The 20,800-nt window shown below is 42.0% G+C and overlaps 1 protein-coding gene across 5 annotated transcripts in view; it reads left to right on the top strand.

Moving 5' to 3' along the window:
- PHACTR4 (phosphatase and actin regulator 4) overlaps positions 1-20,800 on the top strand; it is a 95,557-nt gene that overhangs the window by 38,286 nt on the left and 36,471 nt on the right. For 2 of the 5 annotated variants that reach the window (XM_054999191.1, XM_054999186.1), the window contains exon 1: positions 13,795-14,117. The exons of the other annotated variants lie outside the window; for them this stretch is intronic. In XM_054999191.1, the coding sequence (XP_054855166.1) occupies positions 14,072-14,117 (46 nt within the window). In that variant the 5' untranslated portion in view covers positions 13,795-14,071. Of the gene's footprint in view, positions 1-13,794; positions 14,118-20,800 lie in introns of those variants that run through there. 5 annotated transcript variants of the gene reach the window in all.

Genomic DNA, 20,800 nt, shown 5'->3' with positions numbered 1-20,800 from the left:
TGTGTGAGCCCTGATAGACAGTTCATGTTACTTTCTCCCATCTCAAAAAATGGGGGAGGGGGAAAGAATCATGCAGACCATGTCTCCATGTGATCAGGTCCTGGCGTAGAGCTCCTGGTTTTCAGTGAACACTGTTGACATAGCAGGTGAGAGGCACCTGTAGCATCCTCTGCATAATCTGTAATTTGGGATAATCTCTTTTGGCAGGGAGCATGTAGAGGTTCCGGCATACAACAACATAACGTGTCTCTCTGCTGTTCATGAGAGCGTGCAGATTGGGAGGAAACAGACCTTAAAAGATCATTTCAGCAGGAGTTCGACCTTCTGGCAACATGAGATTATGAGGCTGCTTTGAGTGCTGAAGAATAGAAACTGAGCAAATTCATATAAAAGTCCCATGGTACCTTTTTAAAGCTCAGCAGATTTTTAGCATAAGCGTTTATAAGTCAAGAGTTAGAGGCTAGAGCGTCGCACTAGGATCTTGGAGGCCTGGGTTTGAATTGCCATGGAATGATGTAAGCTGATTTGAATCCTCACAGGGCGGAAAGCAAGGTATAAATAAAGCAAGTAAATAAATAAATAAATAATTCATTGAGACTCAGAGTGGATTGCACAGGGCAAGTCAATAGAATCAATATGAAGAGACATCTAATAGGCAATGGACTAGGATTACAGAAATCAGAATAAGCATAGCATATTAGGCTTGAAATACAGTGCAGTTATGGAAGGTGCTGTCAAGTCATAGCTGATTTATGGGCATCTCTTAGGGTTTTCAAGGCAAGAGATGAACAGAGGTGGTTCATTATTGCTTGCTTCAGCATAGCAAACCTGGACTGTCTTGGTTGTCTCCCATCCAAGAACCAGGGCTAGCCTGGACCACACAGGTCAGGGCGGAGTGCAGATATAATGCAGGAAAACAGTATTACTTCAGTAGAAAACAGTGCAGCAACAACAGGGTAATACATCCAGCCCTGTAACGCAGTGGTATGGTCCTCAGACTCCTCACTCCTTTCCCCCCTCCCATAAAACAGCTGATGGTGCGCTCTGGCTGCTGAAAGCTTATCCTGAAATACATTTTTGTTCATCTTTAAGGTGCTAGTGAACTGTTATTTGACTTTGATGCAACAGACTGACACGGCTTACTGCTTCAGAATTAAAAACTGAGAACTACTTTAATCTACTGCTTGCAGACTTCCTGATCATGATTATCAAAGTAGAGAGTGTGTGTGACGGGGGGTGTCTTCCAAGTGCTGCTTGTCCTGCAGGAATCCTAGTGTTTGGATCACTCCACCTGCAGTCTTCTTCCAAAGGTGTATCAGCATTTTTAGCAGTTTCCAAACCACAGCTTGAGTGAGAACCTAAGCAGCAAAGCCCACTGAAGACTTGTTGCTATCAAAAGGCACTAACATGGTACAAATGTATTACTACAAGTGCCGCTTGTAGTCAGACCACACCATGTGTCACAGTGGTGTAGTGTTGCAAGTGTCTAACTAGATCTGGGAAGCCCATAATCAAACCTTCACGCTGCCATGGAAGTTGGGTGACGTTGGGCTAGTCAAACAATCTCAGCCTAACCCACCCCACAGGGTTGTTGTAAGGATAAAATGGAGGAGGGGAGAATGATGTAAGCTGCTTTGGGTCATCGCTGGGGAGATAGGCAGGGTACAAATGATGTAAAATAAAATAAATCTGGGCAAGTTCGAATTATGTGGATTTTTTTTCTCCTTGTGGGAAATGATGTTACACAGGTTTTTCATGAAGCTCAAAGAACGGGCAAGGGGAAGTGGCTCCCCATGACAGATCTGGTAACTAGATCAGCCCTGTGACGGCACTCGATGTAATAATGTTCATAATTCTTGGGCAGATTTAGTTTTGGGCTTGTAGTAACCTGAATCAAAAGGTTGTTAAACTGGAAGAGTTTCTTCTGAACGGGTTTTTTTTTTCTTTGAGCAAATATTTATTCATGAATTGTTTCAAAAGGTGTATTGGTGCAATATCAAGGGGTGTCAAACCTATAATTATGTTTAGATTCATGCTTGTAGGAAGCCTAGCCAAAAAGTACTGAGTGTGGGGTGGTATAGAAAAATAAGCAAACTATCCCAGAAGTTAAGAACCTTTTGAATGTTTGAAATGAAATAGGGAAAATATGTGTTAGTTTTGCCTTTTGAAGCAGAGGAGTTTTAACTGGTCTCTTTTGAAACTTCTTTTCAGCTGTTGATTGATAGCGGCCAAAGTTTTCCTGAAATGATTTTCGGGAAGCTTGTGTATTACTAAACTTGCGTTGCATTTTAATAAGCAGCGTCTTGTTAGTTAGAAGCTAAAGTAGAGCAGGTGCTTGGGAAACGCTGGTGGTTTCCCAAAAGCTAAACCAAAAAGCTTTTTATTCAAGCTTTCCGTTGCTAAGCCAAAAGAGCAAAGGCCGTTTAGGATTCCCATAACTCTGAATCTCTTGGGGGCATAACGTGAATAAATGGGGTGAAGTAAAAGTATAATAATAGGATTCATATAAGCGGAGTGTTAAGCACCCTTATAGAAGTAGAGAAGAGTGTTACAAGTGTATTTCTGGCTCCTGGTGAATGGTGGCTTGCAAGTACAGACAAACTCCTGAATGTGTGTGCGCCCATTTGTTCTTCTGATCTCTGGAGAAAGTTCCTTTTCTTCCTGATGTATTTACTTCATTTATGTCTTTCTCTCCAATGTGGAACCAAAGCGGCTTACATTTTTCTCCTCTTCCCCATTTTATTTTCCCAACAACCTTGTGAGATAGGTTAGGCTGAGAGGTCGTCCAGCAAGCTTTCCATAGCAGAGTGGGTATTTGAACCAGGGTTTCCCAGATCCTAGTCTGTGATTGTAAATACTATGCCACGCTGATGTGTTTTGTATTTTGTGTGTGTGTGTGTGTGACAATGCAAGCTATGGTTAGAGCTTGCAATCCAGGATTGAAATCCACTTCGAGCCATGAAGTTGGTTGCCAGTTCATGAAGGAATCTTGCTTGTGCTATTGCATGTGAAATGAAAAAACATGGTTAAAAGTGGGAAGGGAGTGTGAGGGGGAAAATTGATCCAGAGAGGCAAGGGGAGGAAACACATGCTTTTGGGCTTGACTTTTGATTTGGAAACTATGGTTTGTCACAAGTTGATGCCGTATGTGTACCAGGCCAGAATGTTCGGCTACTGGAGAATATAAAAGCTCTTCTCCCACTGGCAAATGTACCCAGTGGGATTGGAAGTGGGGAAAGCAAATGCTGGCATGGCTTTGGCATCCATTTTTTCCTCTCAAGGTTTTGTTCCATTCTGTCATCCTTAGCATAGAATAGCATCAACAAAGATAATGCTATGTTTCCCTTTTCTGTCCAACTTTTAAACTGTTTTGGGAGTTGTGGGCCAAGCTGTTAATTCTTAAATTTTAGATGTGTACTTCAAATTCTTATTCCTACTGTCTTATCCTTTTCTAGGCAGCGACTGTCTGCATATCTTGTGGTTTTTTTATTTGGATATTTACACACTGCTTTCCTTTCCACTGGATACTCAAAGAAGCTCATAGTATCATTCTTCCCTCATCCATTTAGTCCTTTCAACAAGCTTGTGAGATGGGCCAGGTATACACACTCAGCCTTAACTACATCTCACACAGTGAGTTTCAGTGGCACAGTGGGAATTTGAACCTGGACTTCCTAGATCCTAGTCCAGGACTCTAACCATTACAAAACACTGTCTTCTTAGACTTTAACTTCTGAAATCACAGCTTTGTACCCTCTGCCTTAAAATTTTGTGGCCATGGAAAGTGCATCAGGCTATATTGCCAGTAGTCAAGAGAGGTTTCTTCTGATTATTTCCTGCTTGGTGATGGTATTTCCTCTAAAAATAAGGTATACATTTATTCAGAAGATAAAATCCAAAAACCATGTATCTGGAAGGACTATTTGGAGTAGAAAACTCCTGTGGATGGTGGTTCTCCAACTCAAAAGCTAAAAGTGAAAAATGGGAGGAAGGTGAGTTTGAGTTTCAAATTTTTTAAGAGGACAAAAGAATAAAAAACAGGTTAATGCAAGAGACAGTCCTGAAATTAACTAGGTAGTAAATCAGGTTTTTTTAATGCTGTATTCGGGAAGCAGTTCTTTTGGACTTTTTTTTCCATCCCAGATGATATATGTGAAATTCAGCCAACCAGTTCAAATATTTACCGGACTCTGGCATCCTTATTCTAGCCCTGCTTGACAGCCATTTCCAGTCACTGGCAGATGAAGTCTGTCAGTTTTTTCATATTCACTACACAACCTTGCAAATGGAAATTGGAAAAAAAGCTTCTGTGCGTATGAGAATGGCAATGAAACCTAAACTGAACAAGCAAAGTTCCATTCAAACCAGCAATGGAAGAATAACAGCAACAGCATACAACTATAAACAAATACCGCTGGAGACCGCACCACCCCTGAAAATGCCTCTAATACAGCTCCATTTTTGTCTACCCTTCTAAATGCCAGAAGGGACAGAGCAAATTGCTCCTTCCTAAGAAAGAGTTTCATAATCTTGGCAGCATTAATGAAAGGCTATCTCCTGTGCCTCTAGCTCTGGTGGGGGAAAGGATTCTGTAGACCTTAATGTGCATACAGGCTTGTATGGAAGAAAACCATCATTTTAAGGTATCCTGAACTCAAACCACTTTGAAAGTTGGAACACGTGCTTTGATTAGGATCCAGAAACCAACTGAGAGAGAATATGACTGCTGAAATTTATTATTTACTCCCAAATAGAGATGAAGAGACTTACAACATTCTCTCCTCCTACATTTTATCTTCATAACCCTCTAAGGTGGGATTACGTTATGAGTGTTCCTGGCAAGCATCCATGGTGGAGTGGTGATTTGAACCTGCATCTCCCAGATTCAAGTCTGACACCCTTAACCACTAAGCCACACTGGCTCTTGGCATGTGTATATGGTATTTCCAGTATAAATTAATACCAGGCTGTTGTGCTTTTGGCTATATACTCCTCCAGCAATTACAGTATGTGTTTTAAAACTGGTTGGAATGATCAGCCTGCATACCCCTGTTCCGGTGGCCTGAACTAAACTTGCCAAAAAATGACATCGCTTTCTATATTTTGACCAATGAGTAATTTCAGTCTCTTCTTCTTGTAGTTGGCTTTTCTCCAGCTCACCGACTTTTAGGCTTCTTGTCTTGTTTTTCACCTTCTGCCATGGAATCTAGTTTTCTGGTCTCTTTGCCAGGTTAATAACAGTGGTAGAAGAGCTTGTGATATCTCAGTCTGGCATCCTTGATGTTCCCAAGCTCATGAATGCATTTTTTAAAAAAAATTACATGTGATCTGTGTGGGATGAGTTGGTGGAAGGAGCTATATAAGAGAGAATGTGGGAGTGTAACTCTTGAAATTACCAAAGTTTACACATTTAAACTTTTTGGCCATCAGAATTTTCCTGCATGTGGGGAAAAAAAGAGATGAAGTGTGTGTTTGTTTTAGCACCGGATGGCTGGTTGTGTGATTCACTCATTACACCTGTTCTGCACTAGCTATACTGGCTTCCAGTGGAGTTCCGGATCATATTTAAGGTTTTGGTCTTAATCTTTAAGGCCCTTAACTGACTGGGACCGGCATACCTGCGGGACCATCTCTCACCCTATATTCCCTAGAGGATGCTCCGGTCAGCAGATTAAACAGCTACCGGTGATCCCTGACCCCAAGGAGATTCACCTTGCCTTGACCAGGGCCAGGGCGTTTTTGGCCCTGGCACCCACCTGGTGGAACTCTCTGTCTGTGAAGACCTGGACCCAGCAGGACCTGCTATTGTTCCTCTGGGCCTGTAAGACAGAGATGTTCCACTAGGCTTATTGTGATTGAGGCAGGCGGGTCACTCAGCTGGTCTCTTACCAGTGGGGATATGTGCCCCCAACTCTGTATTTATCAGATCACTGGCCACCTTGCCCCATGGACCCTGATGTTTGAGAAGTGGGGTGCAATATGTATGCTGCATTAGAATGCTTTTAATATAGTATTTATTTGATCTGCTACAAGTGTTTTATATTTGTATGCGTTTTATTATGTTGTTTATCTGCACTGAGCCTGCTTGTGGGGAGAACAGACTATAAATCAAATAAAATCAATTAAAAATAAAAATAAATTCAACTGTGTTAATGTATTGATCTAAGGAAGTTTAAATGTAGTTATTTGGATCTTCTGGTTTATAGGTTTAGGTTTGTAGGCATAGGTTTAGAATAGGCATAGGTTTAGAATCGTCAGCTTCTTATTGCCTGATTTACAGGATTAATTAGGTTGTTTCACTGTTTACTTGAATCCAGTGTGTCTTAAACCTAGTTCTTGATAGCTCTTGAACTTGTTTGTAACAATTTCCTTCAGGATTCTCATTGAGCTCTTGCAACATGTATGTTGAAATGTAATCAGTCTGATAAATGATCATACAGGTAATCCATTAAAAGTTGTTCTTTAAGGTGGGGGGAACAGGGTAAATAACAAGAAATTATTTTCTTCCCAGTTTTCTTTGGAAAAAAGGAATTGTGTAGGGTCTCAGTTACGATTACGACTTAGCACAGTTTAAAAATCCCGTTCATGGAATTTTTTCTAATTCCAATTTGAACTACAATTGTTGAAGTAAACCTATGCAGGTACTCTGCCTGGAAACCCCAACAAAGCAAATTAGGGGCACAGGCCCAGTTCTGGTTGCGGAAAATACCTTGGAGAAGGGAGGGTTATCGTACTTCTCCCATCTGTCCTATCCTAAATCGGGGCCCTGCATGACTGCTTTTTTTTTTAAAAAAGCAAAAGTTTGGGAGCTCCTACCATGAATCTCCTGACATAAAGTGGTCCTAAGTCCATAGCTGCACACTTTCAGGTCTTGTATAGATAATGTTAAATACTCCTGGTTCTATTGCAGAAAATCCTTTCATGTGCCTTTGCACACTCTTCAATGTGGGCACTGGGGAGGCAGGGAGGACCAAATGAAAGGAGCAAAAACTACTTAAGAATGTTCAGAATGCTGTTGCTTCTACCTCTCCCTGCCTCAAACGCCCTCCAGGAATGTTTATGAATCCAGCACTGATACACTCATCTGACAATAGGAATGAGTTTTTCTCTCTCCCCAATTTGGATTTCCTTTTATCTAATCTCTGGTGTCCCTATTGCTGAGATGGTTGTAAAGCAATTGTCCCATTGTTGCTCAGATAGAACTGACAGCTCAACTTTGTTTGGAAAGGGCAAAGTGATCCCCCTGCATTAACTTGACTGTGATTGATTCATGGACCATGAATGTCTGAGTCATGGAAGATCGCATGTTGCAACAGTAGAACAAAGAATGTCAGGAGTCCATGTAGAGTTGCAGGTATATCAGTGGTTGAGTCATGTGAAGTGCCCATGCAGTGCAGTGATCCCATGAGCGATGGGTTTCCTGATGCCCATTTGCTTCTCCAAAAAAGGTCATTTCCTTTCAGCTTTGAGCCACTCCTGGATTTTCTCCAACTCAATGGTGGAGGCAGCTCATCGGAAGAACCCATGAGACATTTAACTGTGTGTCTACTCGGAGCACCCATTCAGAAGCAGCTGTTCCATCATGGGAAGGATGATTGGCTTGCAACCTCCCAGCCTCTTGTGATCTGCCCCGGAACCCTGTGGCAGCTATTTTATGGTGGTGCCCATTCTCAAAATTCCAAAAATGGCCACAGGCGCAACCACGTTGGGAATCCCTGCTGCTTCAAGAGGTTCAGTACACTGCAAACATCAAGTGCAGCTGCTGTTGAGAGGTCTTCTGCAGTTTCTTTGGCAAAAGTTCATGCTTGTTTATGCTTAGGCTTGTTTGGCAAGTCTCTTGTGTTAGCCTTTGCTAGACATTGCCTCTAGGCTGGGATTTGGGCGCATTTTGCAGCTAGTAGCACTGATTGAAGAGTGTGAGCAGCCTGTCGGGGTCAGTGTCCAAAGGACAGTGTGAGGTTAGGAAAAGAACAAGTTGGCAGAGTGTACCTGTGGAAACAAAGGGGGGTATATATGAAGTTGTTTGGTGTTTGATCCTAGCCCAAACTGTGGGCTAGAATTTCTAAGAGGGAATACGTACCACTGGATCCTTAGGCATACTGATAGATTGAGAAGCATGATCATTTCCTGTATGATCTTTCCAGTCTCCAAGGACAGCATGAAAAGAATTGTTATAAATATAAACTGGTATGGGACCACTGGAGGAGAGGGGAGCAAGAACTGTGGCAGGATCTTCTCTGTTATGCCTGGGGAAACCTGTTAAAATCCCAAAGACCTCCCAAAAGCATTGAAGCTAAGGTTGTCTCCATTCTGTTAAAGGGGATTGTTGTAACTTGCTCTTTCTTTGAAACAATAATTTTCCTTTGGTTGCTTGGATGGGATTGCTTTTGTTCCACACTTAGGGCTGGGCCCACACATGCAAGAGAATGTGGTACTAGAATAGCCTTTAATAACAGATCATACTTTTAAATCCTGTCCTATAGAAGCAAAAATAAGCAGAGCTAGATTCTCTGTTTCCAGCGTGCTTTGAATTTCTTATGCAATATGTTTCTGGTGGTGAGGTTGTTTCCTTCCAAAACTTATAAGGTCTTTGAATCCCTTAAAGCTCTTGTTTTTATGCTTGTGAATACATACCGCGGTTACATGTGGCTCTGGGCAATGAAATGTTTTCCTAGTATAGACCTCCTCCAACCTCTTAAGACTCTTTCTTTTAGGAAAGTTGATCTGTGCATGAGACACAACTTCCCCCTATTTTGCAAGGCCAGTGATATAAATAGCATCTTTTTAATTATGTGAGATTCAAGGGAGTTGCTGACCAGCTATCATAACTCTTACGAACAATGTAATATGGTCTGAAATACTTAGGCCTCCGCTGCAGTACAATATTTGGAGCCCATAGGTAAGGATCCACTGAGATCTACAGTTGATGCAGTTTTGTAATTTTTCCAGTAGCTCCACTCACATTGTGGGGGTTGGTCGTATGCGCATTGCGCAGCATATGTGAAGTTTTGTAGTATGATAGAAACGTGTTGTGTAAAACTTGACCATTGAGTGTGATGCCATGTCATCCCGTTGTGTGGTTGTGGTGAGGCAATAGGATTACTGCTCTTCCTTGTTTCAGAGCAAGCATCCCCTTGGATGCCCTGTCTTTCACAGCTGTGCTTCAGGATTGCATAGAGATTGTTGCAGGTCTTCCTTGGTCCTGTCCGCCCGTCCATCCCATTATCTTGTTACATTATCTTGCTACATACTTGCATATGGTGTGTGCGGGAGTGTTCAGGAGGAGGGAAGATGTCTATTGAAGTCTACTGGGGAAGAAGTTTAGCACAGTGGCATTTGGAAATACACAATGTTATTTGTGAAGGGGGTTGTTCAGTTTGCCAAACAGACAAGGGAAGCAATGAAATTATTGGTAAGCTGATTTGGTGGAGGAAGAATTCTGGAACTGAGAAGACTTAGGGAAGGGGACAAAAAGCAGTCAACAGAATTATATTTATTTACTTTATTTATAGTCCGTCTTTCTCACTGACTCTCAGGATGAATTACAAGTGTATTTTTTTTCTTTCAATGATCCCTCCTTCCTGCCCAATATGTTAATTGCTGTTTTTGTGTCATATGTATTTTACCTTTCCTTTTAATTATAATTATGTATTTTTGGTTGGTTTTAATGGTTTTAAAATATGATTTTATTATATATGTTTTAATTTTTTAGCTGCCTTGGTGGCTCTTGGTGAGGGCAGAAATACAGGATATAAATGGCGCATGACCAAGAATGCTTTCAGAATGTTTTAATGATTGTAATAAGATGTAGAGAAGCCAGGAGCCTCTTTAGAACCCAGGCTGTTTGGTAAAACCCAGCCCTCCACATGTTCCCTGAAGGCTTGACACTGGTGCAGAGTCTGTAGTGGCTACTACTGTGTGTTTATAGACGCACAAGAGGCTGGATCCATCCCTACTATGTCACTTATAACCTCTGTTCAAAGGCAGTCCTGTGCATAGTAACTAAATATCTCAGTTTTCAGTCTTAATATGCTAAAGGTAAGTTTCATTTTACATTGAAGTAATTTATCTCAATTACTTAAAGGTTCAGCCCATCCTTTCCCTAAGGCATCAAACAGGTAGCAACACTTCTTTATCTCTTATGTGCTGTTAAGTCACGGTGACTCTGTAGGGTTTTTAAGGCAAGTGACATTCAGAGGTGGTTTGCCATTGCCTGCCAATGCATAGTGACCCTGGGCTTCCTTGGTGGTCTCTAGGGTTGCCAGGCTGCCTTACCTCCTGGCAGGGAGGGGGAAATACCTGTGATTTACCTTTGTTGTCTTCATGTACACGTGCTCTGGGTCGTCACAATGGCATCACTTCCAGGAAGTGACATTATCGCGCAGGGCCCAGGAGTGCTCCTGCGCTTAGCCAGTTTGGGGCGCAAATCAGCTTGCTGCGAAGCACAGGAGCTCCCCTGGGGCAGTGTGCCCAGGAGGCCTGTACCTCAACCTTCCCCCTCCCCCCACCAGCCAGGTGAATGGTGTGTGTGTGGGGGGGTGGAGGGTGGGAGCAGGGGATCTGGGATCCCAGTGGTCTCCCATCCAAGCACTAACCAGGGCCCACCCTGCTTAGCTTCTGAAATCTGATGAGATCAGGCTAGCCTGGGTCATCCAGGTATGGGCTCCTTATTTTTACTTTTGCCTATTAGAATTCAAGCCAAGAAACCATGACAAACCACCCAGTAAATCCATGACTTGGTTTTGAATCCAGTTCTTCCAGATGAAAGCCCATTCATTAGTCTGGGCATGGGCTTCAGTAGTGTTCGCTAAGGAGCTTTGGAGGTTGTCTGTTGCTACAGTAAAAAATGAGATGATGTACTCTTGTATTGTATTAACTTCATTTAACTTTGCATCCGTCTTCTACTTAACTACAAAAAAAGTCATTCACTTTTTTGAACGTCATGTTTTTAAGGTGCCGGTTACTTTTTTAGGAAGTAATAGATGTTCTTTTCTATAACTTTGAGAGGGCACTTGAATATTCCCAAGGTTCTCAAAATATTAGTCTGTCTTTCCCTAGCAAGTCTTTGGAGATCAGGATTGGTAAGTTTCTCTTTGGTCTTCACAAAAACCTCAGGATGGCTCCAAGAGGAAAAGGCTGCGGCTGACATATTTCAGAGCTGAAATAGTAATAATAATATTGGCCTCCACTGAATGTTTGAAGTGTGTTTACATATCTGAAAACACTTGATAAATGTGCCCAGGAAGCTACAGTTGGCATACGCTCGTAAGGCCACGTTTTCAAAGCATTTCCAGATGGATGCATGCCTTTCAATTATGACAAAAAAGATGCTGTCACCCCCTTGTAAAAATACCAGAACCCAGCACTGCTGCGGGGTGTGAAGCAGCCTTGATGCTTTACTCAAAAGCTTTCTCCATTGGTTGAGAGCCAAACTACAAGTGACGTCTTACACAGGTAGGACACTAGTCAGCTTCCCTCAAGTTTTGATGGGAAATGTAGGCATCTTGGTCTTTCAGCTGTATTGGAGAGCCAAGCTGTAAAACCAGGACGCCTACATTTCCCATCAAAACTTAAGGAAGCGGTCAAGTGTCCAACCTCTGTAAGGCGTCACTTGTAGTTTGGCTCTGAGTTGAAACTTCAAGGTACCAAAGCTTTTATTGTGTATAGCCCAAAGGCCACTACAATCAGTCTCAATCTCTCTCTCTCTCTCTCTCTCTCTCTCCCTCACCCACTTACTTCCACACAGATGTAAAACACAAATGACATTACTAAAATAATCAAATCTAAAAATACTCACCAGGTTAAAACATTTCACCCTTCAGATACATCTTTTGTTCCTATTTTCTTAGCTGCCAGACCTAGCAGCGACACTCTGTCTGAGATGAGCGGGTCAGAAATCAAAAGAAGAAAGATCAGCTTCTGAGGAGTTTAAGTCCCTCAAAAGTGATGACAAATGTGAGTTATGTCTAGAGAGCAGGATGCAATATAATGGAGTAAATCCTCCAGAACTGGTGCACCACTGCTGTATAGTATGTCTCCTGTGCTTGCTCAGGAAAAAAATTCTACATTTTTGCTACCTTTGGACTTTGACCCCATTTGTGTGACTGTGTATTAAAAGGCTTTCTCTGTGCTTCAAAGCAAACAGCTTTATTAACTTGAAGTGAGTTTCTTAAGAACTCTAGGGGTTCAGTTCTCCATAATTTGGATTCTGAGTCTTGGAACTCAGAATAGCTAAGGATTTCGGTATCCATTTATGAGCTTGGGAATCTCATCTCTCATTAGAGGAGAACCAAACTCAACAAGAGGAATAGGTCCTTGCAGCTAGAGGGATGGAATTTTCCCTCTTCAGGATATGTATGCTAAGCATCACCTGACTTCATCTTTGGGCAGCCTTGCAGCAATTAATGGAAACTCGAATGCAGGCTGTTCAGGAAGGACTTCTTTAATGACAAGTACACGGTTTGTACTTTATACCGTCTTCCAAATGCCAAGAATTAAGCTATTCTTGGATCATAAGTATTTTCAGCTGGTCAGGTATGTGAGGTCCTTCTGTCTTCCATGTAATATCCTGACAGTCAAGATTGGTCTTACACTTTAGTTAATAAAATATTTTACATCCTTCCTCGTGAGTTTGTAACATTTCCAAGGTGATTGATGTCAGTTAAAATAATCCCAGTTAAAAATCCAAGTCCAAGCAGAGATACTGCAACATACGAATGAATAATCCCATAGAGGATAATGGAAGTCCTCCTAAGCTTGTGTGTCTGATATTTGAAGGTGAGGTGCAAGCCCATCTTATTCGGGTTGTTCACCTATTCCTGGGTCAGATGTTCTCTTAATTTAATGTCACTTCCATCATATATAGATTAATCTTTAGTTATTTTTCACCCGCCTCTGTTGCTGATCTTGAGTACCAATTTAGACCTCCACCTACCTCTGTAGATGGGTGGATGTCATCAGCAGTGTTTTGTTGATGGAGAAGAGAGGGGTGAAGGTACTGTGGTGGGCGGTATCCCATTTTTAGCCTGCCTTACCTTGAAAGAGGCAGTGATACAAATTTTTAATTTCTCAAAAATCAGAAAGATTGCTGAATTGTACCTTGAAAGCTGTGTAAGTGGGGAAGACCGTGATGTTTGGCCTGAAGTCAGTGGGAGTGATTTGAACAGGCTTGGGGAGTATATCCCCTGGACAGAGTAGTATAAAGAACTGCAAATGATCACCCTTTTGGACACTGCAACATACTTGTTAGTCTTTTAGGTGCTACAAGGCTTCATGTTTGCTGTAACATGCTAACCCAGCTTACCCTTCTGTTTTATTGTGGAGGGGGAGGAGTTTTTGCTTGTAATCAGTAACTGATCCAACAAATCATCTATACATAAAGGACGTGCCAAAGTCTGCTTGCTCTCTTCTAAAACGGCAGTGTAATCTTGATTAGCTATACAACAAGGTAGTTAAAGGGTGTCGGGGGAGAACTAACGCACTTCAGGTGATCTGCAAAGTATGTCCAAAGGGTTGGGAAATTCAGAAGATTGGATTCCTTTTTTTTTGTTTTTTTAAGGAGAGTAAAATTATGCCAATTAGGACTGGCCTGTTTATAAACTTTCTTTTTGAAGTTTCCCAAACAATCCTGCTGGCTCCCTTCCTCCCTCCCTCCCTTCCTCTGGCAGGCTTTAGACCAGCTTTAAAGAGCAAGGAGTGTTGATTCTTTTGCGTGTGCTCTGATGACTCCTCCCCCTTCCTGAGATCCAGCCCTTAGCAGAGTACGCACTCTGGAATGACAGGCATTCCTCCTTGAAGGGAGCTGGCATGGGAGCTTATGTGTGAGAACTGCGAAGTTGCCCAGGCCGGGAGTGCAGGCAGAACAGGAGTGGCTGTGCCTTGACAGGCACCCGTGGCCAGTTCCCGAGGATCGCTGGCTTCGGTGCTCTTCTCCTCTGGACTCTAGATGCAAGTTTTCTTGCCTTCAGGAGTTGACTCGTCATCTTTTAAAAGGCAGATGTCTGCTTCCAGAATAGGCTCCCTCTTGCCTTTTTTTTTCTTCTTTCTCTGAGCTGCCTTGAAGAATCTAATAATGGGGCAGACACGCTACTCAAGACCGGTAAATCCAGCTCCCTCGGGTGAGTAATGGAGGGTCTGGTTGCATGGTGAAGATACGGCAGAACTGGCAGGTGAAGTCAAAATGATTGTGTGTATGTGAAAGAAAGAGAGAATGTGTGGATTGTGTAATCTGCGTGCTAAACTTTGGAGGGGCTTCTGGCTCTCAGAAGTAACCAGAATGGATTCTTTACTTGATCTTTTTTTAAAAAAACACGCGCAGTTTAGAACATATTTTGCTATGTAACCTGTTACACTCGCTTGGGGTGATTTCTGCGCCGCAACTGTTAGGAAGCCAGTTCTTTTGATCTTGTTTGTTTCTGCCAAATGGTCAGATGATGAGAAAAGCTGGCTTACAGTGCTCAGCCAAAAGCATAGTAATGTGTGGTGTATATGGCTGGAATAAGTCTTACCCTGATAAGAAAGAAACAGGTGCTGAGTGGTTGTTACGCCTCCATTTTTCCAGTCAAGTTTAGCAGGGAACTTTAATATTTGTTGGCTCTTGTCTGAATTAACTTTTGCATTAAAAACATGTCTGTGATCTTGCTGGTTTTGGAGTGGAAGTACTATAATTTGTCAGGAGTGGGGAGGAGAACGAGTCTAAATGAAGCTTTAGTTTCCATGCAAGAAGTAGGTTAAGGGGGGCATGGAATTTGGTCTGGTTCGGTTTCAAGATCTAGGAATGGACTCTTCCACTATCCACCTCAGCTGTTCCTCTAATGTGTGATATCCATTGTCCCATGGTAGCTGTACATCGTCTGGCAGCCTGGGGTTCCATCTGAAACATGACCAGAATCCAGTCTATTGATTTGTGGATCCTGCCTTGTAGAGCAATCCCTGCATTTAGGGCCTGGATCAGGAGCCTGGAAGTTCAGGCTCTGGATAATCTTGCTCTGCTGCTAGAGTTTCCATTGTAGTTCCAACCCCATTGATTAGATTTTCCTTAACCTAAACCCTGTAGACACATTTCTCAGACAATGTATTGCTCTTTGAGGAGAGCCATTCATAGAAGTAGCAGAGGTGGTTGTTTGCAGGACTTAACTATGTTTTGTTTTTTCTGTGTATTGTATGGTTTCTGTTGTAAGCCATCTTGAGTTTAAAATTGGGTGGAGCAGGAGCCTTTAAATTGGCTTTAATCTTCCTGTATACATTATCCAATTTGTGAAAGGCTAGTTCCGTTGTTTGGAGGGCAAGATGTATACTAAATAGTCCCTAGCATTATTAGGAGTAATATCTTGTCAAGTAAAGAGGAAAGCAGTGATTGTATGCATGAATTCAAGCTAAGAAAATGGTACGCATGAATTCAAGCCATGGCTCAGTGGTAGAGCATCTGCTCTGCATTCAGAAATTCCCGTGTTCAATCCCTGGAATCTCTGGTTAAAAGTGTCAGGTAGTACATGATGTGAAAAACTTCCTCCTGATATCCTGGAGAGCAGCTGTCAGACAGAGCAGACAATACTGACCTTAATAGACCAATGGCCTGTATAAAGTAGTTTCATTGTCCCTAATACTACAGCACGTGAAATATGTGAATACATTTGACACGCTATGTGGCATAGAAAACAACTTTCCTTAAGTCAAATTCAGATTTTTTTTAAAAAAAAATTTAAATGAACCAAGGGATATACCTGTTTTACTACACAGGCAACAGTGTTTGGCCTTTCTCCTGCTGGAGCAAATGCCTTCCCACACTCAAGCACTGGGAGTGGTATAAACATTAACATTTGAGCAAGCTTCATGCAAGACAGTCTGATGTGACTGTGGAATTGTGGGGAAATTCAGGAACTGGGTTAAGTGTCTTTTTTTGAAAGAACCCTAGGTTTTTCAGATTAGGGACTCATCTCTGATCTGAAGGGACATTCAGTCTGCATTGATCCCCAGTCTGAGTTTGAGCTCCAGTTGGCAGCTGTAGATTAAACCAGGAACCTTCTCTTTCTTAAATAAATGGCCATATAAAAGCGATATAACAAGGGAAGTGACACTTCAGTTTTCTTTGCATTATTGGGGAAAGATGCTAACAGTAATTTCTCCTTTGATTGGATGTCAGGATAATTTAGCCTCGTCCTCTCATCCAGTGCCAGATACTTTTATGTTTTTTAAGGGAAGAGTAACAACTCTGAGGCCTCTGTTTCAAAACCCATGGCCAAATAAAGCTTATACTTTATTTGAAGGCTGTTTTTACTGTGTCTTAAGGTATGTGGTTAAATCAATGTTAGTACCCAAATAAAGCTACATGGCTTCCAGTATTTTTCCAGATACTCATTTCATTGTTGAAACAAATCTATGTATAACCATAATAACACTTTGTAAACCGCTCTGAATGGGCATTAAGTTGTCCTGAAGGGCGGTATATAAATTGAATGTTGTTGTTGTTGTTGTTGTTGTTGGCATTAAGTTGTCCTGAAGGGTGGTATATAAATCGAATGTTGTTGTTGTTGTTGTTGTTATTATTATTTCCAAGTGTGAGATGATTCCATCTTAAGAATGGTGCTCTGCCTGACTTTAAAGATAAATTTCTTTTTATGAGTGTAAAATGGTGCAAATAGAGCTTTGAAAGGTGTAGAATTGATATACATCAAGAACTCCAACATTCTTAAAGTTGGGTTTTGCTGCCTGAAGAGCAGCAGTACGTGTAGATGGCAACAATTGCATAAAGTGGAAACTGAGTTCTTTGTGAATCATTTGTATTTCTGATGTAAGTAGTTGCATCAAAAACTGGCTTTCCTTAATCACATGGGAGTTTCCATTTCTGAATAAGGGACAGGTCAGAGAAGGAATGCCACCTGGAGGGTTTGTGTGAAGTAAAGTCCTGTTCAAAAGAATTATTGAAGGGGCTTAGTCTAACAGTCCATTGTGATACTGATACTGTGTTTATACTCTTGATATTTTATCTATGTATCTGTCTTTATGAAGCAATAACTGATTTTAAGTTTTTTGTTTGTAGTTTTTTTTATCTGAGTGCTTTCTTGCTTTGACCTGTGTGGTTTTTTTGTTTGAAAGCTCTCTGACTTGTGTTTTGTGTATCTATTAAAGCACAATTACTTTATTAGAACAATATATGTTTTTTGTTATAAATAACCTATTCTTCAGCCTTATGTTTGTTTGGTGTGTTGGTTGTAGGTTTATTCCTCCCCCCTTCTTTGGTTTTTTTTTTCTTGATTCATGAGCTAAAAAGGAGAGGATTTTGTGTGGGGGTGAACGCCATGGTCCTATGAACAGGCAGTTGCAACATCTTGCACAACTTGTGCTTGTGTTTACCCAGGCAGTGCAAGAAGGAGGTTCATTTCATTAATTCCTTTAAAATATTTATATGCCCCCTTTCCACTCAGAAAGTGTCTCTTAGGCAGTACCCATTGTGCCTCATTTTAATTCCAGTGTTAAATAACTGAAAGCTACCATAAACGATGGGAAGTTTATGCTGGTGGGGAATCACTACTGACTAAAATGCACATAGGTGCAAAAAATTGTTTTAGGTCCTTAATTCCATTCTGTCCTGTTCACATCACTCCCAAAATCTGATTTGTGTGTCATTTCAAGCAACTGCTTCCTCAAAGGAAATATTACTTGTCTCAGGTGAGAACTTGCTTTTGGGGTGAAGTGTAGGTGAGTTGATGTATTTTTTCCCAATGTCTTCTGGCTTAGTGTGCTGCATAAGAGGTTTCCACTTACGTCCCCAGCATTGTGGGTTGTTCTTGGCTCAGTGACATCCGCCACCTACTTATTGTGCTAGTGTGATGTCTCAGGTTGGCACACACTGGGTTGCACCAGCACCAAGTTCTAAATTTAAGCTTGATTTCATGAATATGGTATTCAGCCTCAAAAGGAATCTACCAGTTGTGGAGCGAACATGCTTAGTATTTTTTTAAAAGTTTACTACTTATTTTATTGGGAAAGAGGGCATAACAGTATTTGGAGAAACTGCCCCCAAAATCTAACTTCTTCAGAGACCTGTGTTCCATTTAACAGTTTCAATTTTATTGTGAACTTCAGAGTTAACATGCCTACATTGTGTAGTGGGTCGCCTTTGCACAGAAGCACCACACCACTGAGCTGTACACCCCGCCCCCTTTTGGAATAAATTTCTGGTTCCCTGTTCCTTGTCTTTGCAGAAGCAGAGATTTGCGTGCTCCTCTTGAGATTGTTTCCCAGTTTCATGACTCAGACATGAAGGTGATGTGTTCTCTCTGGAATGCTTTCTTACATTAAAAAAAAGATTTGGGTCCAGTAGCACCTTAAAGACCAACTAGATTTCCAGGGTACGACCTTTCGAGAATCAGAGCTCCCTTTGTCAGTAGCTGACGAAGGGAGCTCTGACTCTTGAAAGCGGATAGCCTGGAAATCTAGTAGGTCTTTAAAGTGCCACTAGACCAAAATCTTGCTCTTCTACTACACACCAACACGGCAACCCACCTGAAACTACTTACATAACCCCTCCCTCCACTATATTATTATACTGTTTAATTGTGTGTGTAGGGGGGAGCACCTCTTACCTTTTTGAAGAACTACCCAGAATCAAGGCCATTTCATATGTATTTCGTCAGGTTAGAATACCTCATTTGAGCATTTGGTGAATCTTGATTTATTCGGGGGCGGGGTGGAGTTCTAAGTGAAAATACACCCCAATGGGCAAGCCATTTCTGAGTAACAGTTACCTGAAATGCCTCATTCAAAAACATACCTGCGGCAGCAGATCCTCCCACTAACTATGAACAGGCAGAAGAAGTGCGATGCCCTATTGCATCATAATATCCATTCTTCAGTAGCTGTGCTTTTCCTAACAATGATACCCCAAGTAAACAGGGAAGCTTTTAAAATCAAACAAAATCGGCTCCTCTGTAGACGTTACAACCATTGTCTTAGCTGGCGAGAATACTTTGACTTTTTTGCTCCGCAAACGGATGGAAACCAATATAAATGTACTCCTAAGAGGCAAATATCTTAAGAACCAAAAGCATTAAGTTGTCCTGAAGGACGATATATAAATCGAATGTTGTTGTTGTTATTATTAAAATACTTTTATTAAGACCAAACAAAATAACACGTGTTGATGTTGTGCAGACTTTCGGAGTCTCTAGAACTCTTCATCAAGCTAGATATGGGAAAAAGAGGGGAAGCAGGGAAAGAGTTCATAGCAAGAAGTTTTTATTCATTAAAAGGACGTGTTAATATAACGGCGTGAATCCTACTCAGGATGATGGGACTTGACCTTGGTCAGGAATGGTGTTGGTTTATAACTGGCTGGTTGAATAATGAATAGCTGTGACAACGGACAAGCATTTGGGTATCACATCAGAATGTTCCAAGTGTCCCATGCACATTTCCAGTAATTTATATTGATGTTTCAGGGCTGCAGACTGGTGTGTGTATGTGGTGGTGGGGAGTTGCAGAAGCTGAGACTGCTCCTAGGATTGCTACTTCAGAATTTGTGAAAGAAGTGAAACTCGAAACAGGAGCTCTTGGATTCATAGGCCAGTCTCTTACTATCTTTTAGATCTCTTTAGTTGTGTTTTAGGATAGTTTCAAGTGGGAGACCTTAAGGACTTGCTGGGGAGATATCATTTTCTCTTCTCCCCCCTATTTTCTCTTTCCCATTACCCAACCCCCCAGTGCATCTCTCCTTTTTCTGGTCATAGATGCAGAGGAGTTAGCCGTGTTAGTCTGTGGTAGCAAAATCAAAAAGAGTCCAGTAGCACCTTTAAGACTAACCAATTTTATTGTAGCATAAGCTTTCGAGAATCAAGTTCTCTTCATCAGATGCATGGTACAGAGACTGGTCAAATATAGAAGAGGAGCTCTCCTCCCCTCCTCTTTTATATTTGACCAGTTTCTGTACCATGCATCTGATGAAGAGAACTGGATTCTCGAAAGCTTATGCTACAATAAAATTGGTTAGTCTTAAAGGTGCTACTGGACTCTTTTTGATTCTCCTTTTTCTGCTTCCTTCTTTTTCTCATGCCCCAGCCAAGCTATCTTTCCCCCCTTCCCCATCTTTAGCTGTCCCTGCTTCCCTCCTCCTGCCAGGCTCTCCTTAGCAAAAGTCTGACTAAGTTCTGCAGTGCCAGCCCAGCTCCCAGGCTGGGCCAAGTTGCACAGAGGAGAACATGCAAAGACTTGCGGGGAACACCTTGCTTTTCCCTGCATCCCCCTCTCTGCACTATTTCTCTCTTCCTGGGAGCCACCATATCCTAAACGTTCCCTATTTTCTTCTTTCCTTCCCATCCACTCACCTGCCTTTCATCTTAAGCTGTCTTTATTATTTACTTCCTTTATACCCCATTTTTCTCCCCAATGAGGTCCTAAAGCAGCTTACGCCATTCTCTCCTCTGTTTTTTCCTCACAGCAACCCTGTGAGGTAAGTTAGGCTGAGCATATATGACTGACCCAAAGTCACCCAATGAGCTTCCATGGCAGGGTGGGGATTCAAAGCTGAGTTTCTCAGATAGTAATCAGAAATTGTAACCACAACACCACACTGGGTTTTGTGGGATGATTGCTGTTGAACAATAGCAAGCAGCCAGGCCTGGGTAAGTCATGCAGGTTGTGTGGTAGCAACTCATCTAGGGTTGCTTAGGGATCCCATGTCCCCTGGTGAGGGCAAGGAATCCCCTGCTCCCGCCCTTCGCTCTCTGCCCCCACTCACCTGGATGGTGGGGGAGAAAGACGGGGGAACAGGGCTCCCTGGGGCGGGTCATGTATGGGGCCCAGA

The sequence above is a fragment of the Eublepharis macularius genome, chromosome 15 (genome assembly GCF_028583425.1).
Source record: "Eublepharis macularius isolate TG4126 chromosome 15, MPM_Emac_v1.0, whole genome shotgun sequence".
Lineage (NCBI taxonomy): Eukaryota > Metazoa > Chordata > Lepidosauria > Squamata > Eublepharidae > Eublepharis > Eublepharis macularius.
This window is presented reverse-complemented; position numbering and strand designations above follow the sequence as displayed.